General features: G+C 31.9%; 2 protein-coding genes across 7 annotated transcripts in view; both read left to right on the top strand.

Annotated features, from left to right (window-relative positions):
• The window catches only part of LOC126699492 (tocopherol O-methyltransferase, chloroplastic), a 78,329-nt gene that overhangs the window by 48,336 nt on the left and 3,573 nt on the right, over positions 1–26,420 (top strand). The gene's annotated exons all lie outside the window — the stretch shown is intronic.
• The window catches only part of LOC126699490 (tocopherol O-methyltransferase, chloroplastic-like), a 52,164-nt gene that overhangs the window by 22,171 nt on the left and 3,573 nt on the right, over positions 1–26,420 (top strand). The window contains exons 2-5 of one of the 6 annotated variants that reach the window (XM_050397340.1): positions 22,289–22,458; positions 23,530–23,634; positions 23,785–23,988; positions 24,406–24,508. The exons of 2 other annotated variants lie outside the window; for them this stretch is intronic. In XM_050397340.1, coding sequence (XP_050253297.1) covers positions 22,289–22,458; positions 23,530–23,634; positions 23,785–23,988; positions 24,406–24,508 — 582 coding nt within the window. The remainder of the gene's footprint in view (positions 1–22,288; positions 22,459–23,529; positions 23,635–23,784; positions 23,989–24,405; positions 24,509–26,420) is intronic. 3 more of the 6 variants (XM_050397343.1, XM_050397341.1, XM_050397338.1) reach the window with 3 other exon arrangements.

Below are 26,420 nucleotides of genomic sequence, written 5' to 3'. Positions count from 1 at the left end.
GTTTTAGAAATTTGAGTAAATTATATTTTTCTACGCTAAACTATAGGGTACTTTATTTCTACTTTTTCATTTTACCTAAAGTTTTTAACGTTAGACACTGTCACTTATTTCAGAAAATTGTGCTGCTACGATACTTACATATTGTCTCCTTCTTGTTATGCTAATGGTTGCAGAGGATGAGGGAGAATTTAACTATGATGAGGAAAGTGAAAAGGGACTGTCTCGATGGGGAGAGATTTGACCCGAATGGATCATGTGTGGACATGGAATAATGCAATCTCCAATTGATTTGTTGAATAAGAGGGGTGAAGTGGTATCGCATTTGGGGTGAGTTAAGGGGTGTTACAAGCCCGCTTATGCAAAGAGAGAGAGAAAGATTAGTTCAACCCCATCATACTTAATTATATGGGTCACACCATTGACTATTAAACATTCTCAAATAAGGACAAAGTCAAGTTATATACATGGGTCCTTCAATCATTTCATTGTTAAATACAGGCCATTCCAAAGGTTTCAAATGCCTAATTTTCAAAGCTAGATTTCGGCCTCGATGATAAAACCTGAGACTGACACGATACAACCCGAAACCAACGAGACTTGAATCGAAAAATCCTACCAGATAGTACAGGTCAGTTTCGGGTCATATTTTCACCCACCCGACTCATTCAGTTCGAGTTAGGGTAGGGTACAAACCTGACCCGGTTCGACCCTTGGACAGCCCTACTTATAAATTAGAATTTCAAAACAAAAATTATATATAGAAAATAAAAAGACGGTTTTTTTTTCATTAAAAACAAAAAGCTTCATCGCACGCGCTATTGTTGATTTTCAAATTACTTTATCCACTTATAAATTAAATATCAAAATAAAAAATTATATATATAAAATAAAAAAACACAAGTTTTTTTTTTTTTTTTTTTTTAAAAGGCCTCATCACTCACATGAAGCGCGTGTGATGTGGCTAGTAACATATTATATTTTTTTATCAAGGAATGGAAATGAGAAACGTTTAAATTAGGGGATTCAATTTATAATTGTTTTTTAATGAAATACAATTTTAAATTTATCTTTATTTTTATTTTAATTTTTTAATATATACAATACCCTTAAATGTACACTGTATGTTACAACCTCATTCACTCTTTTTTACATGTATATGTTTGTTTTTCAAAAAAGAAAAGATAGTTGGCCAATATTGCTTAAAATGATATGTTGAGTGTACTATAGTTTGCCTCACATTTCTTTGAAAGTCACTTTGGATTTTGAGTGAAGTTTCTTTTGTGACTTTGGGTTAGAAGGCCATTCTCTCTCCCTTGTTTCTGACAAGTGTGTCTGTTCCCAAAAACAAGAAAAATGAAATTAACATGTGTGTGTTTGTTTCTAAAAAAGAGAGTAATTGTCTAATAATTATCTCTCCTTAAATAATTTCTATATTGGTTTTTTAGTGAAGTTTGTATTGTGTCTTTATATTAAAACTCCATTTTCTCTCTCCTGCGTGTGGACTAAAATAGGTCTTTCTTTTATTTATATAACATGAACAAAATTACCTTTACATGTATAATAACTGCGTTTTAGAAATTTGAGTAAATTATATTTTTCTACGCTAAACTATAGGGTACTTTATTTCTACATTTTTTATTTACTTAAAATTTTTGCTGTTAGACCCTGTCACTTATTTCATAAATTGTGTTGTTATGGTACTTATATATTGTCTTCTTCTTGTTATGCTCAATGGTTGCAGAGGATAAGGGAGAATTTAACTATGATGAGAAAAGTGAAAAGGGAACGTCTCAATGGGGAGAGATTCGACTGGAATGGATCATGTGTGGACATGGAACAATGCAATCTCCAATTGATTTGTTGAATAAGAGGGTTGAAGTGGTATCGCATTCGGGGTGAGTTAAGAGGAGTTACAAGCCCGCTTATGCAAATAGAGAGAGAAAGATTAGTTCAACCCCATCAGACTTAATTATATGGGTCACACCATTTACTATTAAACATTCTCTATTAAGGACAAAGTCAAGTTATATACATGGGTCCATCAATCATTTCATTGTTAAATACAGGCCGACCCAAAGGTTTCAGATGCCTAAGGCGAAATTTTCAAACCCAGATTTTGGCCCCGGTGGTAAAACTTGAGACCGACACGATACAACCCGAAATCGACGAAACTCGTATTGAAAAATCCGACCAGATAGTAGGGGTCAGTTTCGGGTCATATTTTCACCCACCCGACTCATTCAGGTACAAACCTGACCCGTAGACAGCCCTACTTATAAATTAGATTTTCAAAATAAAATTATATATAGAAAATAAAAACACGGTTTTTTTTTCGTTAAAAACAAAAAGCTTCATCGCACGCGCTACTGTTGATTTTCAAATTACTTTATCCACTTATAAATTAAATCTCAAAATAAAAAATTATTTATATAAATAAAAACACAAGTTTTTTAAAAGAAAAAGAAAAAGAAAAAAAAAAAAAAAAAAGCCCCATCACTCTCACGAAGCGCGTGTAATGTGGCTAGTAACATATTATCCTTTTTCTCAAGGAATGGAAATGAGAAACATTTAAATTAGGGGATTCAATATATAATTGTTTTTTTAATTAAATACAATTTGTAATTTATCTTTATTTTTATTCTTATTCTTATTTTTGAATATACACAATACCCCCAAATGTACACTGTATGTTACAACTTCATTCACTCTTTTTTACATGTATATGTTTGTTTTTCAAAAAAGAAAAGATAGTTGGCCAATATTGCTTAAAATGACATGTTGAGTGTACTATACTTTGCCTCAAATTTCTTTAAGTCACTTTAGATTTTGAGTGAAGTTTCTTTTGTGACTTTGGGTTAGAAGACCATTCTCTCTCCCTTATTTCTAACATGTGTGTTTGTTTCTAGAAAAAAGAAAAATAAAATCAACATGTGTGTGTTCTTTTCTAAAAAAGAGAGTAATTGTCTAATATTTATCTCTCCTTAAATAATTTCTATACTGGTTTTTTAGTTAAGTTTGTATTGTGTCTTTATATTAAAACTCCATTTTCTCTTTCCTACGTGTGGACTAAAATAGGTCTTTCTTTTATATATATAACATGAACAAAATTACCTTTACATGTATAATAAGTGCGTTTTAGAAATTTGAGAAAATTATATTTTTCTACGCTAAACTATGGGGTATTTTATTTCTACTTTTTTTTTTACTTAAAATTTTTGCCGTTAGACCCTGTCACTTCTTTCGTAAAATTGTGTTGTTATGATACTTATATACTGTCTTCTTCTTGTTATGCTCAATGGGTGCAGAGGATAAGGGAGAATTTAATTATGATGGGAAAAGTGAAAAGGAACCGTCTCGATGGGGAGAGATTCGACCTGAATGGATCATGTGTGGACATGGAACAATGCAATCTCCAATTGATTTGTTGAATAAGAGGGTTGAAGTGGTATCGCATTTGGGGTGAGTTAAGAGGAGTTACAAGCCTGCTTATGCAAAGAGAGAGAGAGAGAGAAAGATTAGTTCAACCCCATCATACTTAATTATATGGGTCACACGATTGACAATTAAACATTCTCTAATAAGGACAAAGTCAAGTTATATAAATGGGTCCTTCAATCATTTCATTGTTAAATACAGGCCAACCCATAGGTTTCGGATGCCTAAGGCAAAATTGTCAAAGCCAGATTTGGCCAGATTTCATCCCCGGTGATAAAACCTAAGACCGACTGGATACAACATGAAACCAACGAGACCCGAACTGAAAAATCCGATAAGATAGTACGGGTCAGTTTCTAGTCATATTTTCACCCATCCGAGTCATTCAGGTCAAGTCGGGGTTGGGTACAAACTCGACCTGTGGATAGCCCTACTAATAAATTAGATATTCTAAATAAAAATTATATATAGAAAATAAAAACACATTTTTTTTAAATTAAAAACAAAAATATTCATCGCACACGCTACTGTTGATTTTGAAATTACTTTATCCACTCATAAATTAAATTCTCAAAATAAAAAATTATATATAAAAAATAAAAACACAAGTTTTCTAAAAGAAATTAAAAAAAAAAAAAAAAAGCTTCATCACTCGCACGAAGCGCGTGTGATGTGGCTAGTAACATATTATCCTTTTTATCAAGGGAATGGAAATGAGAAACATTTAAATTAGAGGATTCAAATTATAGTTGTTTTTTTAATGAAATACAATTCGTAATTTATCTTTATTTTTAGTTTTAATTTTGAATATACACATTACCCTCAAATGTACACTGTATGATACAACCTCATTCACTCTTTTTTACATGTATATGTTTGGTTTTCAAAAAAGAAAAGATAGTTTGCCAATATTGCTTAAAATGATATGTTGAGTGTACTATAGTTTGCCTCACATTTCTTTAGAAGTCACTTTGGATTTTGTGTGAAGTTTCTGTTGTGACTTTGTGTTAGAAGACCATTCTCTCTCCCTTGTTTCTGACATGTGTGTCAGTTTCTAAAAAAAAGAAAAAAGAAATTAACATGTGTGTGTTTGTTTCTAAAATAGAGAGCAGTTGTCTAATATTTATCTCACCTTAAATAATTTCTATATTGCTTTTTTTAGTGAAGATTGTATTGTGTCTTTATATTAAAACTCTGTTTTCTCTCTCCTGTGTGTGGACTAAAATAGGTCTTTCTTTTATATATATAACATGAACAAAATTACCTTTACATGTATAATAAGTGCGTTTTAGAAATTTGAGTAAATTATATTTTTCTACGCTAAACTATAGGTTACTTTATTTTACTTAAACTTTTTGCTGTTAGACCTTGTCACTTATTTCGTAAAATTGTGCTATTATGATACATATATATTGTCTTCTTCTTGTTGTGCTCAATGGTTGCAAAGGATAAGGGAGAATTTAACTATGATGAGAAAAGTGAAAAGGAACCGTCTCGATGGGGAGAGATTCGACCAGAATGGATCATGTGTGGACATGGAACAATGCAATCTCCAATTGATTTGTTGAATAAGAGGGTTGAAGTGGTATTGCATTTGGGGTGAGTTAAGAGGAGTTACAAGCCCGCTTATGCAAATAGAGAGAGAAAGATTAGTTCAACCCCATCATACTTAATTATATGGGTCACACCATTGACTATTAAACATTCTCAAATATGGACAAAGTCAAGTTATATACATGGGTCCTTCAATCATTTCATTGTTAAAAACAGGCCGACCCAAAGTTTCAAATGCCTAAGGCGAAATTTTAAAAGCCAAATTCAGCCAGATTTCGGCCCCGGAGATAAAACCCGAAACCGATGAGTCCCGAACCAAAAAATCCGATCAGATAGTATGGGTTGGTTTCGGGTCATATTTTCACCCACTTGAGTCATTCAGGTCGAGTTGGGGTTGGGTACAAACTCGACCCGGCTCGACCCGTGGACAGCCTTACTTATAAATTAGATTTTCAAAATAAAAATTGTATATATAAATTAAAAAAATAGTTTTTTTTAATTAAAAACAAAAAGCTTCATCGCATGCGGTACTGTTGACTTTCAAATTACTTTATCCACTTATAAATTAAATTCTCAAAATAAAAAATTACATATATAAAATAAAAACACAGGTTTTTTAAAAGAAATTATTAAAAAAAAAAAAAAAAGCCTCATCATTCATGCGAAGTACATGTGATGTGGCTAGTAACATATTATCCTTTATCTCAAGGGAATGGAAATGAGAAACGTTTAAATTAGGGGATTCAATTTATAATTGTTTTTTAATGAAATACAGTTTGTAATTTATCATTATTTTTATTTTTAATTTTGAATATACACATTACCCTCAAATGTACACTGTATGATACAACCTCATTCACTCTTTTTTACATCTATATGTTTGTTTTTCAAAAAGTAAAAGATAGTTTGCCAATATTGCTTAAAATGATATGTTGAGTGTACTATAGTTTGTCTCACATTTCTTTAGAAGTCACTTTGGATTTTGTGTGAAGTTTCTTTTGTGACTTTGTGTTAGAAGACCATTCTCTCTCCCTTGTTTTTGACATGTGTGTCAATTTCTAAAAAAAAGAAAAAAGAAATTAACATGTGTGTGTTTGTTTCTAAAATAGATAGTAGTTGTCTAATATTTATCTCACCTTAAATAATTTCTATATTTCTTTTTTTAGTGAAGATTGTATTGTGACTTTATATTAAAACTCTATTTTCTCTCTCCTGTGTGTGGACTAAAATAGGTCTTTCTTTTATATATATAACATGAACAAAATTACCTTTACATGTATAATAAGTGCGTTTTAGAAATTTGACTAAATTATATTTTTCTACACTAAACTATAGGGTACGTTATTTTACTTTTTTTTTTTTTTTTTTTACTTAAAATTTTTGCCGTTAGACCTTGTGACTTATTTCGTAAAATTGTGTTGTTATGATACTTATATATTGTCTTCTTCTTGTTATGCTCAATGGTTGCAAAGGATGAGGGAGAATTTAACTATAATGAGAAAAGTGAAAAGGGACCGTCTCGATGGGGAGAGATTCGACCGGAATGGATCATGTGTGGACATGGAACAATTTAATCTCCAATTGATTTTTTGAATAAGAGGGTTGAAGTAGTATCGCATTTGGGGTGATTTAAGACGAGTTACAAGCCCGCTTATGCAAATAGAGAGACAAAGATAAGTTCAACCCCATCATACTTAATTATATGGGACACACCATTGAGTATGAAACATTTTCTAATAAGGACAAAGTCAAGTGATATACATGGGTCCTTCAATTATTTCATTGTTAAATACAGGTTGACCCAAAGGTTTCAGATGTCTAAGGCGAAATTTTCAAAGCCAGATTCGGCCGAGGTGATAAAACCCGAGACTGACTCGATTCAATCGGAAACCGACGAGACCAGAACCGAAAAATCCGACCACATAGTAGGGGTCGGTTTTGGGTCATATTTTCACCCACCCGTGTCATTCAGGTCGAGTCGGGGTTGGGTACAAACTCGACCCGGCTCGACTCGTGAACAGCCTTACTTATAATTAGATTTTCAAAATAAAAATTAAATATATAAATTAAAAAACACTGTTTTTTTTTAAAGTTAAAAACAAAAAGCTTCATCGCACGTGGTACTGTTGATTTTAAAATTACTTTATCCACTTATAAATTAAATAATCAAAATAAAAAAAAATTATATATATAAAATAAAAACATAGGTTTTTTAAAAGAAATTAAAAAAAAAAGCCTCATCACTCGCTCGAAGTGCGTGACATATTATCCTTTTTAAAAACACTGTTTTTTTTAAAGTTAAAAACAAAAAGCTTCATCGCACGTGGTACTGTTGATTTTAAAATTACTTTATCCACTTATAAATTAAATAATCAAAATAAAAAAATTATATATATAAAATAAAAACACATGTTTTTTAAAAGAAATAAAAAAAAAAAAGCCTCATCACACGCTCAAAGTGCGTGACATATTATCCTTTTTATCAAGGGAATGGAAATTTGAAACGTTTAAATTAGGGGATTCAATTTATAATTGTTTTTTTAATGAAATACAATTTGGAATTTATCTTTATTTTTATTTTTATTTTTGAATGTACACATTACCCTAAAATGTACACAGTATGTTACAACCTCATTCACTCTTTTTTACATGTATATGTCTGTTTTTCAAAAAAGAAAAGATAGTTGGCCAATATTGCTTAAAATTATATGTTGAGTGTACTGTAGTTTGCCCCACATTTCTTTAAAAGTCACTTTGGATTTTGAGTGAAGTTTCTTTTGTGACTTTGTGTTAGAAGACCATTCTCTCTCCATAGTTTGTGACACGTGTGTCGGTTTCTATAAAAAAGAAAAAAGAAATTAACATATGTGTGTTTGTTTCTAAAAAAGAGAATAATTGTCTAATATTTATCTCTCCTTAAATAATTTCTATATTGGTTTTTTTAGTGAAGTTTGTATTGTGTCTTTATATTAAAACTCCATTTTCTCTCTCCTGTGTGTGGACTAAAATAGGTCTTTCTTTCATATATATAACATGAACAAAATTACCTTTACACGTATAACAAGTGCGTTTTAGAAATTTGACTAAATTATATTTTTCTACGCTAAACTATAGGGTACTTTATTTCTACTTTTTTTTTTTTACTTAATGTTTTTGCCGTTAGACATTGTCACTTATTTCGTAAAATTGTGCTGTTATGATACTTATATATTGTCTTCTTCTTGTTATGCTTAATGGTTGCAAAGGATGAGGGAGAATTTAACTATGATGAGAAAAGAGAAACGAGACCGTCTCGATGGGAAGAGATTCGACCGGAATGGATCTTGTGTGGACATGGAACAATGCAATCTCCAATTGATTTGTTGAATAAGAGGGGTGAAGTGGTATCGCATTTGGGGTGAGTTAAGGGGAGTTACAAGCCCGCTTATGCAAAGAGAGAGAGAAAGATTAGTTCAACCCCATCATACTTAATTATATGGGTCACACCATTGACTATTAAACATTCTCAAATAAGGACAAAGTCAAGTTATATACATGGGCCCTTCAATCATTTCATTGTTAAATACAGGCCATTCCAAAGGTTTCAAATGCCTAATTTTCAAAGCTAGATTTCGGCCTCGGTGATAAAACCTGAGACTGACACGATACAACCCGAAACCAACGAGACTCGAATCGAAAAATCCTACCAGATAGTACAGGTCAGTTTCGGGTCATATTTTCACCCACCCGACTCATTCAGTTCGAGTCAGGGTAGGGTACAAACCTGACCCGGTTCGACCCTTGGACAACCCTACTTATAAATTAGAATTTCAAAACAAAAATTATATATAGAAAATAAAAACACGGTTTTTATTTTTCATTAAAAACAAAAAGCTTCATCGCACGCGCTATTGTTGATTTTCAAATTACTTTATCCACTTATAAATTAAATATCAAAATAAAAAATTATATATATAAAATAAAAAAACACAAGTTTTTTTTTTTTTTTTTTAAAGGCCTCATCACTCACATGAAGCGCGTGTGATGTGGCTAGTAACATATTATATTTTTTTATCAAGGAATGGAAATGAGAAACGTTTAAATTAGGGGATTCAGTTTATAATTGTTTTTTAATGAAATACAATTTTTAATTTATCTTTATTTTTATTTTAATTTTTTAATATATACAATACCCTCAAATGTACACTGTATGTTACAACCTCATTCACTCTTTTTTACATGTATATGTTTGTTTTTCAAAAAAGAAAAGATAGTTGGCCAATATTGCTTAAAATGATATGTTGAGTGTACTATAGTTTGCCTCACATTTCTTTGAAAGTCACTTTGGATTTTGAGTGAAGTTTCTTTTGTGACTTTGGGTTAGAAGACCATTCTCTCTCCCTTGTTTCTGACAAGTGTGTCTGTTCCCAAAAACAAGAAAAATGAAATTAAAATGTGTGTGTTTGTTTCTAAAAAAGAGAGTAATTGTCTAATAATTATCTCTCCTTAAATAATTTCTATATTGGTTTTTTAGTGAAGTTTGTATTGTGTCTTTATATTAAAACTCCATTTTCTCTCTCCTGCGTGTGGACTAAAATAGGTCTTTCTTTTATTTATATAACATGAACAAATTTACCTTTACATGTATAATAATTGCGTTTTAGAAATTTGAGTAAGTTATATTTTTCTACGCTAAACTATAGGGTACTTTATTTCTACATTTTTTATTTACTTAAAATTTTTGCTGTTAGACCCTGTCACTTATTTCATAAATTGTGTTGTTATGGTACTTATATATTGTCTTCTTCTTGTTATGCTCAATGGTTGCAGAGGATAAGGGAGAATTTAACTATGATGAGAAAAGTGAAAAGGGACCGTCTCAATGGGGAGAGATTCGATTGGAATGGATCATGTGTGGACATGGAACAATGCAATCTCCAATTGATTTGTTGAATAAGAGGGTTGAAGTGGTATCGCATTCGGGGTGAGTTAAGAGGAGTTACAAGCCCGCTTATGCAAATAGAGAGAGAAAGATTAGTTCAACCCCATCAGACTTAATTATATGGGTCACACCATTTACTATTAAACATTCTCTAATAAGGACAACGTCAAGTTATATACATGGGTCCATCAATCATTTCATTGTTAAATACAGGCCGACCCAAAGGTTTCAGATGCCTAAGGCGAAATTTTCAAACCCAGATTTTGGCCCCGGTGGTAAAACTTGAGACCGACACGATACAATCCTAAATCGACGAGACTCGAATTGAAAAATCCGACCAGATAGTAGGGGTCAGTTTTGGGTCATATTTTCACCCACCCGACTTATTCAGGTACAAACCTGACCCATAGACAGCCCTACTTATAAATTAGATTTTCAAAATAAAAATTATATATAGAAAATAAAAACACGGTTTTTTTTTCGTTAAAAACAAAAAGCTTCATCGCACGCGCTACTGTTGATTTTCAAATTACTTTATCCACTTATAAATTAAATCTCAAAATAAAAAATTATTTATATAAATAAAAACACAAGTTTTTTAAAAGAAAAAGAAAAAAAAAAAAAAAAGCCTCATCACTCTCACGAAGCGCGTGTAATGTGGCTAGTAACATATTATCCTTTTTCTCAAGGAATGGAAATGAGAAACATTTAAATTAGGGGATTCAATATATAATTGTTTTTTTAATGAAATACAATTTGTAATTTATCTTTATTTTTATTCTTATTCTTATTTTTGAATATACACAATACCCCCAAATGTACACTGTATGTTACAACTTCATTCACTCTTTTTTACATGTATATGTTTGTTTTTCAAAAAAGAAAAGATAGTTGGCCAATATTGCTTAAAATGACATGTTGAGTGTACTATACTTTGCCTCACATTTCTTTAAAAGTCACTTTAGATTTTGAGTGAAGTTTCTTTTGTGACTTTGGGTTAGAAGACCATTCTCTCTCCCTTATTTCTGACATGTGTGTTTGTTTCTAGAAAAAAGAAAAATAAAATTAACATGTGTGTATTTTTTTCTAAAAAAGAGAGTAATTGTCTGATATTTATCTCTCCTTAAATAATTTCTATACTGGTTTTTTAGTTAAGTTTGTATTGTGTCTTTATATTAAAACTCCATTTTCTCTTTCCTACGTGTGGACTAAAATAGGTCTTTCTTTTATATATATAACATGAACAAAATTACCTTTACATGTATAATAAGTGCGTTTTAGAAATTTGAGAAAATTATATTTTCCTATGCTAAACTATGGGGTACTTTATTTCTACTTTTTTTTTTACTTAAAATTTTTGCCGTTAGACCCTGTCACTTCTTTCGTAAAATTGTGTTGTTATGATACTTATATACTGTCTTCATCTTGTTATGCTCAATGGGTGCAGAGGATAAGGGAGAATTTAACTATGATGAGAAAAGTGAAAAGGAACCGTCTCGATGGGGAGAGATTCGACCTGAATGGATCATGTGTGGACATGGAACAATGCAATCTCCAATTGATTGTTGAATAAGAGGGTTGAAGTGGTATCGCATTTGGGGTGAGTTAAGAGGAGTTACAAGCCTGCTTATGCAAAGAGAGAGAGAGAGAAAGATTAGTTCAACCCCATCATACTTAATTATATGGGTCACACGATTGACAATTAAACATTCTCTAATAAGGACAAAGTCAAGTTATATAAATGGGTCCTTCAATCATTTCATTGTTAAATACAGGCCAACCCATAGGTTTCGGATGCCTAAGGCAAAATTGTCAAAGCCAGATTCGGCCAGATTTCATCCCCGGTGATAAAACCTAATACCGACTGGATACAACATGAAACCAACGAGACCCGAACTGAAAAATCCGATAAGATAGTACGGGTCAGTTTCTAGTCATATTTTCACCCATCCGAGTCATTCAGGTCGAGTCGGGGTTGGGTACAAACTCGACCCGTGGACAGCCCTACTAATAAATTAGATATTCTAAATAAAAATTATATATAGAAAATAAAAACACATTTTTTTAAATTAAAAACAAAAATATTCATCGCACACGCTACTATTGATTTTGAAATTACTTTATCCACTCATAAATTAAATTCTCAAAATAAAAAATTATATATAAAAAATAAAAACACAAGTTTTCTAAAAGAAATTAAAAAAAAAAAAAAAAGCCTCTTCACTCGCACGAAGCGCGTGTGATGTGGCTAGTAACATATTATCCTTTTTATCAAGGGAATGGAAATGAGAAACATTTAAATTAGAGGATTCAAATTATAGTTGTTTTTTTAATGAAATACAATTCGTAATTTATCTTTATTTTTAGTTTTAATTTTGAATATACACATTACCCTCAAATGTACACTGTATGATACAACCTCATTCACTCTTTTTTACATGTATATGTTTGGTTTTCAAAAAAGAAAAGATAGTTTGCCAATATTGCTTAAAATGATATGTTGAGTGTACTATAGTTTGCCTCACATTTCTTTAGAAGTCACTTTGGATTTTGTGTGAAGTTTCTTTTGTGACTTTGTGTTAGAAGACCATTCTCTCTCCCTTGTTTCTGACATGTGTGTCAGTTTCTAAAAAAAAGAAAAAAGAAATTAACATGTGTGTGTTTGTTTCTAAAATAGAGAGCAGTTGTCTAATATTTATCTCACCTTAAATAATTTCTATATTGCTTTTTTTAGTGAAGATTGTATTGTGTCTTTATATTAAAACTCTGTTTTCTCTCTCCTGTGTGTGGACTAAAATAGGTCTTTCTTTTATATATATAACATGAACAAAATTACCTTTACATGTATAATAAGTGCGTTTTAGAAATTTGAGTAAATTATATTTTTCTACGCTAAACTATAGGTTACTTTATTTTACTTAAACTTTTTGCCGTTAGACATTGTCACTTATTTCGTAAAATTGTGCTGTTATGATACTTATATATTGTCTTCTTCTTGTTATGCTTAATGGTTGCAAAGGATGAGGGAGAATTTAACTATGATGAGAAAAGAGAAACAAGACCGTCTCGATGGGAAGAGATTCGACCGGAATGGATCTTGTGTGGACATGGAACAATGCAATCTCCAATTGATTTGTTGAATAAGAGGGTTGAAGTGGTATTGCATTTGGGGTGAGTTAAGATGAGTTACAAGCCCGCTTATGCAAATAGAGAGATAAAGATTAGTTCAACCCCATTATACTTAATTATATGGGTCACACCATTGACTATTAAAAATTCTCTAATAAGGACAAAGTCAAGTTATATACATGGGTCTTTCAATCATTTCATTGTTAAATACATGCCGACCCAAAGGTTTCCGATGCCTAAGGCGAAATTTTCAAAGCCAGATTCGGCCTCGGTGATAAAACCCGAGACTGACCTGATACAACCCGAAACCGACGAGACCCAAACCGAAAAATCCGACTAGATAGTACGAGTCGGTTTCGAGTCATATTTTCAACCACCTGAGTCATTCAGGTCGAGTCGGGGTTGGGTACAAACCCGACCCGTGGACAGCCTTACTTATATAATAGATTTTCAAAATAAAAATTATATTTATAAATTAAAAACACGGATTTTTTTTAATTAAAAACAAATAGCTTCATCGCACGCGGTATTGTTGATTTTCAAATTACTTTATCCACTTATAAATTAAATTCTCAAAATAAAAAATTATTTATATAAAATAAAAACACAAGTTTTTTAAAAGAAATTAAAAAAAAAAAAAAAAAAAAAAAAAAGCCTCATCACTCGCAAAGTGCGTGTGATGTGGCTAGTAACATACTATCCTTTTTATCAAGGGAATGGAAATGGAATCATTTAAATTAGGGGTTTCAATTTATAATTGTTTTTTAATGAAATACAATTTGTAATTTATCTTTATTTTTATTTTTTAATATACACATTACCCTGAAAATGTACACTGTATGTTACAACCTCATTCACTGTTTTTTACCTGTATATATATTTTTTTTCAAAAAAGAAAAGATAATTGGCCAATATTTCTTAAAATGATATGTTTAGTGTACTATAGTTTGCCTCACATTTCTTTAAAAGTCACTTTGGATTTTGAGTGAAGTTTCTTTTGTGACTTTGTGTTAGAAGATCGTTCTCTCTCCCTTGTTTCTGACACGTGTGTTTGTTTCTAAAAAAAATAAAAAAGAAATTAACATGTGTGTGTTTGTTACTAAAAAAGAGAGTAATTGTCTAATATTTATCTCTCCTTAAATAATTTCTATATTGGTATTTTAGTGAAGTTTGTATTGTGTCTTTATATTAAAACTCTATTTTCTCTCTCCTGCGTGTGGACTAAAATAGGTCTTTCCTTTATATATATAACATGAACAAAATTACCTTTACATGTATAATAACTGCGTTTTACAAATTTGAGTAAATTATATTTTTCTAAGCTAAACTATAGGGTACTTTATTTCTACTTTTTTTTTTTACTTAAAATTTTTTTCCGTTAGACCCTGTCACTTATTTCGTAAAATTGTGCTGTTATGATACTTATATATTGTCTTCTTCTTGTTATGCTCAATGGTTGCAAATGATAAGGGAGAATTTAACTATGATGAGAAAAGTGAAAAGGGACCGTCTTGATGGGGGAGAGATTCAACTAGAATGGATCATGTGTGGACATGGAACAATGCAATCTCCAATTGATTTGTTGAATAAGAGGGTTGAAGTGGTATCGCATTTGGGGTGAGTTAAGAGGAGTTACAAGCCCACTTATGCAAATAGAAAGAGAAAGATTAGTTTGATCCCATCATACTTAATTATATGGGTCACACCATTGACTATTAAACATTCTCAAATAAGGACAAAGTCAAGTTATATACATGGGTCCTTCAATTATTTCATTGTTAAATACATGCCAACCTAAAGGTTTCGGATTACTAAGGCGAAATTTTCAAAGCCAGATTTGGCCAGATTTCGGCCCCGGTGATAAATTCCAAAACTGATGAGACTCTAACCGGAAAATCCAACCAGATAGTACAGGTCGGTTTCGGTTCATATTTTCACCCACCCGAGTCATTCAAGTCGAGTCGGGGTTGGGTACTAACCCTACCCGACCCGACCCGTGGACAATCTTACTTATATATTAGATTTTGAAAATAAAAATTATATTTATAAATTAAAAACATAGATTTTTTTTAATAAAAAACAAATAGCTTCATCGCATGCAGTATTGTTGATTTTCAAATTACTTTATCCACTTATAAATTAAATTCTCAAAATAAAAAATTATATATATAAGATAAAAACACAGGTTTTTTTAAAAGAAATTATAAAAAAAAAAAGCCTCATCACTCGCGCGAAGTGCGTGTGATGTGGCTAGTAACATATTATCCTTTTTATCAAGGGAATGGAAATGAGAATCATTTAAATTAGGGGTTTCAATTTATAATTGTTTTTTAATGAAATACAATTTGTAATTTATCTTTATTTTTATTTTTTGATATACGCATTAACCTAAAAATGTACACTGTATGTTACAACCTCATTCACTCTTTTTTACGTGTACATATTTGTTTTTCATAAAAGAAAAGATAATTGGACAATATTGCTTAAAATGATACATGTTTAGTGTACTATAGTTTGCCTCAAATTTCTTTAAAAGTCACTTTGGATTTTGAGTGAAGTTTCTTTTGTGACTTTGTGTTAGAAGACCATTCTCTCTCCCTTGTTTCTGACATGTGTGTTTGTTTCTAAAAAAAGAAAAAAGAAATTAACATGAGTGTGTTTGTTACTAAAAAAGAGAGTAATTGTCTAATATTTATCTCTCCTTAAATAATTTCTATATTGGTATTTTAGTGAAGTTTGTATTGTGTCTTTATATTAAAACTCCATTTTATCTCTTTTGCGTGTGGACTAAAATAGGTCTTTCTTTTATATATATAACATGAACAAAATTACCTTTACATGTATAATAACTGTGTTTTAGAAATTTGAGTAAATTATATTTTTCTACGCTAAACTATAGGGTACTTTTTTTCTACTTTTTTTTTTACTTAAAATATTTTTCCGCTAGACCCTGTCACTTATTTCGTAAAATTGTGTTGTTATGATACTTATATATTGTCTTCTTCTTGTTATGCTCAATGGTTGCAAAGGATAAGGGAGAATTTAACTATGATGAGAAAAGTGAAAAGGGACCATCTTGATGGGGAGAGATTCGACCAGAATGGATCATGTGTGGACATGGAACAATGCAATCTCCAATTGATTTGTTGAATAAGAGGGTTGAAGTGGTATCGCATTTGGGGTGAGTTAAGAGGAGTTACAAGCCCGCTTATGCAAATAGAGAGAGAAAGATTAGTTCAACCCCATCATACTGAATTATATGGGTCACACCATTGACTATTAAACATTCTCTAATAAGGACAAAGTCAAGTTATATGCATGGGTCCTTCAATCATGTCATTGTTAAATACGGGCCGACCCAAAGGTTTCAAATGCCTAAGGTGAAATTTTCAAAGCCAGATTCGGCCAGATTTCGGCCCTGGTGATAAAACCCGAGACTGACCCGATACAACCTGAAACCGACAAGACCCGAACCTAAAAATCCGACTAGATAGTACGGGTCCGTTTCGGGTCATATTTTCACCCACCTGAGTCATTCAGGTTGAGTTGGGGTTGGGTACAAACCCAACCCTGCTCGACTTGTGGACAGCCTTATTTATAAATTAGATTTTCAAAATAAAAATTATTTATATAAATTAAAAACACGGTTTTTTTTTAAATTAAAAAGAAAAAGCTTAATCGCACATGGTATTGTTGGTTTTCAAATTACTTTATCCACTTATAAATTAAATTCTCAAAATAAAAAATTATATATATAAAAAAAATAAAAACACAAGTTTTTTAAAAGAAATTAAAAAAAAAAAAAAAAGCCTCATCACTCGCGCGAAGTGCGTGTGATGTGGCTAGTAACATATTATCCTTTTTATCAAGGGAATGGAAATGAGAAATGTTTAAATTAGGGGATTCAATTTATAATTTTTTTTTTTTAATGAAATACAATTTGTAATTTATCTTTATTTTTATTTTTTAATATACACATTACCCTCAAAATGTACTATGTATGTTACAACCTCATTCACTCTTTTTTACGTGTATAGATTTGTTTTTCAAAAAAGAAAAGATAATTGGCCAATATTGCTTAAAATGATATGTTGAGTGTACTATAGTTTGCCTCACATTTCTTTAAAAGTCACTTTGGATTTTGAGTGAAGTTTCTTTTGTGACTTTGTGTTAGAAGACCATTCTCTCTCCCTTGTTTGTGCCATGTGTGTTTGTTTCTAAAAAAAAGAAAAAATAAATTAACATGTGTGTGTTTGTTTCTAAAAAAAAGAGTAATTGTCTAATATTTATCTCTCCTTAAAAAATTTCTATATTGGTTTTTTAGTGAAGTTTGTATTGTTTTTTTATATTAAAACTCCATTTTCTCTCTTCTGTGTGTGGACTAAAATAGGTCTTTCTTTTATATATATAACGTGAACAAAATTACCTTTACATGTATAATAAATGCATTTTAGAAATTTGAGTAAATTGTATTTTTCTATGCTAAATTATAGGGTACTTTATTTTACTTTTTTTTTTTTTACTTAAAGTTTTTGCATTAGACCTTGTCACTTATTTCGTAAAATTGTGCTTTGATGATACTTGTATAGTCTCCTTCTTGTTATGCTTAATGGTTGTAGAGGATAAGGGAGAATTTAACTATGATTGGAAAAGTGAAAAGGGACCATCTTGATGGGGAGAGATTCGACCCGAATGGAGCATGTGTGGACATGGAACAATGCATTCTCCAATTTATTTGTTGAATAAGAGGGTTGAATTGGTGTCCCATTTGGGGAGACGTAAGAGGAGTTACAAGCCCGCTTATGCAAAGAGAGAGAGAAACATTTGTTCAACCCCATCATACTTAATTATATGGGTCACACCATTGACTATTAAACATTCTCTATTGAGGACAAAGTCAAGATATATACATGGTCCTTCAATCATTTCATTGTTAAATACAGGCCAGCCCAAAGGTTTCACGTGCACCCCAGTTACGAGGAAGTTGAAACTCGTTGTTGCGGCGATGGAGACACAGGCAATGAAAGCAGTGGAGGACGGTGTGCTGAAGAAGGGCATAGCAGAGTTCTACGACGAGTCGTCTGGCGTGTGGGAGGACATATGGGGGGACCACATGCACCATGGGTTCTACAACCCGGATTCGACTGTAGATGTTTCGGGTCATCGGGCCGCCCAGATCCGTATGATCGATGAAGCGCTCCGATTTGCAGGGGTTTCGGGTCGGTTCCTCTCACTCATTCACTCACTCACTCTTATGCAATCAGCTAGGAGCTTGCTCCAACTTTTAAAATCAATTTTCAAAGCTAATGTTAGCACTTACTGATGACTTTTTTTTTTTGAGAAGACAGTGATGACTATGTTGGTGTTTGTGTTTGCCATACATCATGCGCATGCAGTGGGGCTTTTTTTCATTTGGCTCATGACTCATGAGCTTGTAGTAGTTCTATGTTCATTAAAAAGTTAAATAGGAAAAGTAACTAATTTTTTTTTGACAGATTTTTATATTTTTTATAAAAATGGTATTAATTTTTTTTTTAAATGATTTATGAATAAGGGTCATGCTAATAGGCACTCGTTAACAATCCATTTTAGGAAAGTTTTGACATCATTTTTATGGGAAATGAAAAAAGCTGTCAAAACATTAATTGTTTTTTTTTTCTTTTCCCATAAAAACTTTCTTTAATTGGATTCTTAACCAGTACCCTAAAGGCACTCGTTAGCATTTCCCTATGAAAATATATACATTCACTGTTCAACCAAGTGTTTGCATCTGATGATAGCCAGAAAATAGAAGAAAAAGAGATGCCTTTTGATGGAAGTGTACGTTCATAAGTAAGTAGGTTAGGTGTGGGGCTATTTTTTGAGTTTGTGAAGAACGTGATAAATGCATGGTACATACGTTCAATAACAGTAGCATTTATGGCAGACAGGGGATTGTATAGACACAGGAAGGAGAGTCATGTCATGAAAAATTATAAGTTTACTAGTCACAGACCTAATTTTTTAAATAAAATACTGTTTTAGTTCCTAGACTTTATAAATAGTTTTTTTTTTTTTTTATTATTATTATATTTAACTGTTGATTTGATTGCACTATAAAGTTTTTAATGTCCTCTGTATAGTCATGTCTATTTTATTTCTTACTCCTCTTTACCACCATTTTATTTTCCAAATAACAGTTATTAATTGACATTTGATTTCATTTCTTTTTTTCTTCTTTCATTTATTCTTTATTACTTTGTATGATCCCTTGCTAGTTGTAAATTTTATGGTTATTAATAAGAAATAGATATCATGGATGGCTTAAATAGTTATAGATGTAGTTATGTTAGTGGTATGTCAAAGGCTTTTTTTATTTATTTTTTTATTGGAGGATGTGGCTGAATTTAAATGTTAAATAAAATGATATGAGAAAAAAATAAAAATAAAATACATAACAATAAACACTAACTTATCCAAATAATTCTATGTAATATAATAATAGTACATTCTTATATACTATTTTTGATTATTTATAATGCAATATGATAATATATAACAATCAAAGTCATAAAATAAAAAATAAATAAAAAAACTTAAACACAAAACTAAATCCCATCAACCAAAATAGAGTTCTAAAGAATACAAAACTTTATCAAGCTAAAATAGAGATGCAAGAAAAATAAAAATAAAAATCCACCAAAAAATTAAGGGAGAAAGAGTAGGAAATAACCACCTTTTTGTGAGAGAAAATTATGTAAAGAATGGAAGAGTGAATGACAAATTTATACTAAGAGGATGATAATAAAAAGAAACAAAATAAAGGAAGATAAAAGGAAAGAGAAAGTGTGATATCAAGGTAGAATGTTTGGGGAGATGAAAAGGTAAAGAGAAGGAGAAAGGTTGAAGAAAGTGTAAATGTTAAAAAAAAAATGAGTACAATTTGATGAGCACAATAAAAAATTACATTTTTTATTTTTTAAAACAAAAAGAGAGAGAGAGAGAGAGAGAAAATATAAATAATTTAATGATAAGGAGGATGTGGTTGAATTTAAATATTGAGTAAAATAGAAGAGAAGAAAAAAATAAGAAAAATTAAAAGATATAACAACAAACACTAAATTATCCAAATTATGGTATGTAATGAAATACTATTTTATTTTTATCTACTATCTTTAATTTTTTATAATGTAATCGGATAAAATTTAACAATCAAATAGCAAAATAATAATAATAACTTAAAACACGAAAATAAATCGTATCAACCTAAATTAGAGTTCTTAAAAACACAAAAATTTATCAATCTAAAGCGGAGATGCAATAAAAAATAAAAATCCACCAAAACATTGAGAGAGAGAGAGAGAGAGAGAGAACCTTTTTGTGAGAGAGAACCTTCTTGTGAGAGAAAACTATGTAAAGAATGGAAAATAGTGAAAATTTTATAGTAAGAGAGAAGGGATAAGAAGAGACAAATAAAGGAAGATGAAGGGAAAGATGAATAGCAATATTAAAGTAGAAGGTAGTGGGGAGATGAAAAGGTAAGGGAAGAAGAAATGTTGAAGAAAGTGTAAATATTTAAAAAATAAGTGAATGTAAAAAAAATTATAGGAAAATTGGAAATAAAAAAGAAATATATATATATATATGTTAAAACCGACATAAATGAATATGTAAAGTCAATAATCTATTTATATATTTGTAAAAAAAAAAAATAGGAATAAATAATAAATAATAATTATGTGGCGAATGATATGGCGATGAGGTGGCGCAACAGGAGTTCAGCAGCAATAAATGTTACGCTTCAGCTTTTAATAATATATAGATTTGCAAAGGTTTTGTAAATTGATATGATACTGATTATACTAAGGAATTCAAATAATATTATGCCGTAGTGACACTAATTTTATTCAATGTCACATTAAATTGTAAATTCTTCTGCAGTAATAATTTTAACATTTTCTTTTATCAAATTATTGTGGTCACTTCCTTTCCCATTTTATGTGAGCTTGACTAAAATCCAAATTTGGCTATAGCTGATGTCGTGCTCCCTGAAAAATCATGTTCCTTGTTTTTCTTTTCTTTTCTTTCCTTCTTTCATTCCTTAAAAGGAACAAAACAAGACAACTATTTACACCATTTCAGTTTGACATTGCTTCTAAATCGGTCTATTGACTATAAAAACTTGTAAATACACTATCGAACATTACAATAATGTCAATATTTCCTTTCCATAAACATCTGTTTAGAACACTGCCACTAATCCACCTAAAAATGACATTTTGAATTGAAAAGAAAAATAATGTTGTTCACAATGTTGAGGGTCTAAATTGTAAGTTTTATAATTTGAGAGACTAATTTAGAAGCTATATCAAACTTATATGTGTAAATTACATGTCACTCTTTCATTTTTTTTTTTTTCACTCTAAATTCATTTGCTACCTTGTTGTCCATATTCTGTCTTTTTTTCTTTTTTGGGAAATTTAAGTTGTTCTTGCCAACTCCTGACTACTTAACTTAGATGAGTTGGAGATCTTTGAGAGAGAGAGAGAGGAATGTAGGACTGCTTTATTAACATTGATGATGCCCTAAGGTTTTCTCCACAAAAACAGTGAATGGATATGTTTGATTCTTCCTGCATACATGATAAATTGGGAGCATTCTTCATGAATTTGCTCTGACCGAAGATGCGGAAGAAAGAACTAAATAGAGATTATTATATAAGAAAATTTGCATTGGCACTTGACAAAACAAGCTTGTATTATATATAGGAACCATTTCATCAATTTGTAATTTGTAAAGCTCCTATTAATACTTCTAGTTGTTGCCAATGAATTTTAGCTTAAGTGGCACCTCCTCCCTTTATAAGTTTCAAGTGGAGGGTAAGGATGTGGATTTAAGACTCTTCGGGGATATATGTGTAACTTACCAATTATAAAAATAATAATACTTTTGGTTGTTTAAATATGCCTGAAGCCTGTATGACTGCTAATTTTTGTCAATGTCCGTACTTCTCAGCCTTTTGCATAATGCGGGTTTAGAGACCTTATTAGTTATTTCAGTTTATTTTTCTTTTCTGAGTTTGGTAATGCAGTAGAGTTTGTTTTCATGTAATTAATTCATCTCTGGTAATTAGAGGTTGTTTAATTGTTGGTGCACTGGAGTTTTTCTGTTCACACCTTTCTTTGTACTTCTAAACGTGCTTGTGCTCATGTTTGTGAATGAAAAGATGGACTCTCAACAGCTTCTTGTTTCTTCTGAATTGGTTTGCAGAGGACCCAACAAAAAGGCCAAAAAGTGTAGTTGATGTTGGATGTGGGATAGGAGGTAGCTCTAGATACATAGCAAGTAAATTCGGGGCCAAATGCCAAGGTATCACTCTTAGTCCTTTCCAGGCCCAAAGAGCCAATGCTCTTGCTGCTGCTCAAGGACTATCCGACAAGGTAAATGCAAACACTATTCGTTTTTCAGACATTCAGCTTGTCATTCATATATTGTGTTGTAAAAGCAGAAGCTTTAATACCAATTTGTTGAGAATAGCGGAAGCATGAATATCTATTTGTTGTGTGTGTATCCAAATAACAGTGGGTTTATGCAAAATAAAAATAGAACGACAAATAAAACATCACAAGGGAACACAAAGATTTACATGGTTCGGCTTTTGGCCTAAGTCCACAGGCGGCATCGAGGAGAAAGTTTCACTAACAAAAGAAAGAGATTACAAAGGTGGTACCAAAACACTTTCACAAAACCCAAACCCCAAATACACCCAAAAGAGCTTTCAATCACCATAAGCACGTGACTAGAGAAAACCTAAATTTCTCTCTCAAAACAAAGCACGGCTTAGAACTCTAAATAATATGCGGCTGCCTTTGATCACTTATCAATCAATTTCCGCATGACAAACATATTTATACGAAGTATAAGTCAGCTAGGGTATATATAGCAGAGATGTGGGCCTTTTGTCGTGGAGTACAATACAAACTCCACCTAGAAGTAGAATTGCTTAAGTCGGCAAAACATAGTCCTATTAGTACTAGGACTTGGTCAATTCCTTTGACCAAATTAAAAGCCACATAACAACATATTGGTAAAGATGATTACCAAATACATACTCATAAGGTTTGGAATATTAATTCTCTGTCTCTTTATCAGTTTCTGAACAGTCAGTCCCTTGCTTTGTCTAGAGTCTTATTGATGGCTTAAGATATAAATCAATGCTTATAGCAGGCCTTAGGAGGTCTGTGATTTTTAAGAAACATGGGGTCAGGTTTTGGATGCGTGTCAAAGTTATAATTTATATAACTAAAAGTTTTGGATCTAATTTTTAATTAAAACCTTTAATCTGACTTGCTGGAAGAAATGTTGGCGGAGATGCTCCGGTTTTTCTTGTTTTCATTCTGCTGAAAGACCTTTGGGACAAACCTACTTGTTTGGTCACTTGGAAAATTTTAGATTAATGAGGCAGTTTGATTACTCCCCGTAACAAGGACATAACAAGGTAAAATTAGCAGGCTTCCTTTCAAGTCGCAGATGCTTTGGAACAACCATTTCCTGATGGGCAATTTGATCTGGCGTGGTCCATGGAGAGTGGTGAACACATGCCTGACAAAGCAAAGGTTCTTTGTGTCTTTAATAGTTCCATCTCAACAAGTTCTTTTCAATGCCTTTAGTTTTGACTTGGAAAACTGAAACCAGTTTAACCTTGAAATTTCTTTTCAAATTTATGTTGGATTTCAACTGTCTGTCTATCTCTCTCTGAATGGCAGTTTGTTAATGAGTTGGCTCGAGTTACAGCCCCAGGAGGCACGATAATAATAGTAACATGGTGTCATAGGGATCTGGCTCCTACTGAGGAATCTTTGCAGCCGTGGGAGAAAGAACTTTTGAACAAGATATGTGATTCCTTTTATCTTCCTGCGTGGTGTTCAACTGCTGAATATGTCAAATTACTGCAGTCCCTCTCTCTCCAGGTAATTTCCAATCTAATAATTCTAGCACCACACACTTTACCACAATTGTCCTACATGACAAATTATGATCAATGGAAAAAAAATAGTAGGTTCATATAATACTGACAGAGAACCAATCTCAATCTACCATGTAAGATAATTGTGTCAAAATGTGAATGTGAAGTACTAGCACTATTGTTGCCAGCCTAACTGGGTACGACAAGAAGAGCATGGAACACTAGTATTGGAGCCCAAAACATTTATTTAACTCTTCAAATCAAGGCTAAAGAAAACAAAATACTTTCAAACCTGCTTATGAGTTCTCGTATTGATAACTTGCAAGTACCTTTGACAGCTCATTTAAAGTTGTATTTTTTCATTGAAAAACTTCAATTATGTACATGTGAGGACAATAAATTTCCTAGTTTGTCTTGGCAGGATATTAAGGCTGAAGATTGGTCTCAGTATGTTGCCCCGTTTTGGCCGGCTGTGATTCGGTCAGCATTGACATGGAAGGGCCTCACATCACTGTTGCGAAGCGGTAAGCTTGACAATTCTTGTGGCAGTTAAAATTTAGAGCAACAATAGACACAAAATTTATAAAAATATTTTTTACAACTCACTAAGTCATAAATTATGATAAGAGTAACAACACTTTCACTTAAGCGTATCACTAACATTTCTTTTATTATATATAAATAACTGTAAAATAAAATTGGTACTCGAAAACACCACTGCTTATTAACAATTTGAAACCTTTACTAACAAAGTTGGCTCTAATACCAGTTTATTGGAATTTGGGATTAACAAAAGCACATTTGCACAAAATAGGAAATAAAAACATTAACACAAGATAACGAATAGTTAAAATGTTTTAACCAACTTTATGCATATATCCACAAGTTATGCCATAATCTATGTCAAATGATATGGATTACTGAAAGCTCGAAATGTGTGAAAACACAAGAGCTTGTTTAGACCCCCAATTCAAATTACGGCTTGATTGATTTTACACTAACTTAATACTAAGTGCGGAATAGTGTAAACGCAAGCAAACAAGCAATAGAGCTACTCTAATTCATATTTAAAGCACCACAGCAGTAAAATGAAATGAACAAGAGTAGGGAAGAGAGATGCAAACACAGATAACACCGAGACGTGTTATCGAAGAGGAAACCGAAGAACTCAGCGAAAAACCTCTCTGCCGCCCTCCAAGCGGAAATCAATCCACTAGACAATCAATTGGGATACATAGGTTAGCAAGAGACCCTTCAAGCGTAATCTACCCGCTGTACCTAAGCCCTCCAAGCTCCTACTCCAACAAGACTTCTCGGAACTATATCTTGTCTAGCTCTCCGAATCCTGCAACAAGCTCCATGTTGCATCTGCCATCCTTGACTTCTTCCAATACTTCCTAGCAACACCAAAAACATTCACTACACTCTGAAAAGGTGTGGATTGTGTTTGGGTACAAATCTCCTCTCAAGGTATGATAATGGGAAAGGGAAAGAGAAGAGGCTACAATCAATTCTCACTAAGGATAAGTAGCTCTCTTTCTAAAAGATGGGTGTGTGTTGTTGTAGAAAACCTATCTAGGGTTTTTCTCTCTGAATGACCTCTCTTACATTTATAGGTAATAAAGGTATATATAGTATGGGTGAAGGGTAAGGAATTTGCACATAAAAATTCTCCAGGCAGAATGTTTCACGACTATCTTGTGGGAAGGCCTTACCCGCGAGACACTTGCGAAAACGACATCCTGGCATGACTCTTCAGTTTCTAGTCATGTGCTCCTCACATGCTTTTTCGTGACTTAGCTTCTCGCGAGCTTCTCGCGAAATCCACTATTTCTTCATTTAAGCTTGAGTCTTCACCAACTTAATACTAAACCCAATACAATAAAATCCCACAAAATACAAGGAACAAAATTAGAGCAATTACAACACTTTTTATCATAGAATAAAGCCAACATAAAACATAGTTGTAAATTACAACTTTACAATTACAATCGCTCTCAATACAAACCCAAATCCTAATACACCTAAAACAAACATTGAATATGTTAGAAATACTAAAATCTGTAGTATTGTATTTCACATGAAAGAATATACATGAGTGCATTTATATAGGAGGCATATGAATGCAGTACAAGTAAGAGTATAGTAAAAGAATTTGTGTTATACAAGTAATCTAGTTGGGCCTAAAGCTCACAATGCTATACACGTTAACAGACCCTCTCAAACTCAAGGTAGATGTGAGACTAACTTGAGGTTGTCAACCAAAGTACAAAGGCGTCCCTTAGGATGTGACTTGGTGAAGATATATGCAAGTTGATCTTTAGAGGAAACTGAGATCAACTTGAGAGTACCAGGACAAGATGATAACGGATAAAATGACAATCGATCTCGATGTGTTTAGTTCATTTACGAAAGACATTATTGTGAGCAATATGA

This window comes from Quercus robur, chromosome 9 (genome assembly GCF_932294415.1).
Source record: "Quercus robur chromosome 9, dhQueRobu3.1, whole genome shotgun sequence".
In the NCBI taxonomy this organism is placed as follows: domain Eukaryota; kingdom Viridiplantae; phylum Streptophyta; class Magnoliopsida; order Fagales; family Fagaceae; genus Quercus; species Quercus robur.
Note: the sequence above shows the minus strand (reverse complement) of the source record. Positions and strands in the feature narration are given on the sequence as shown.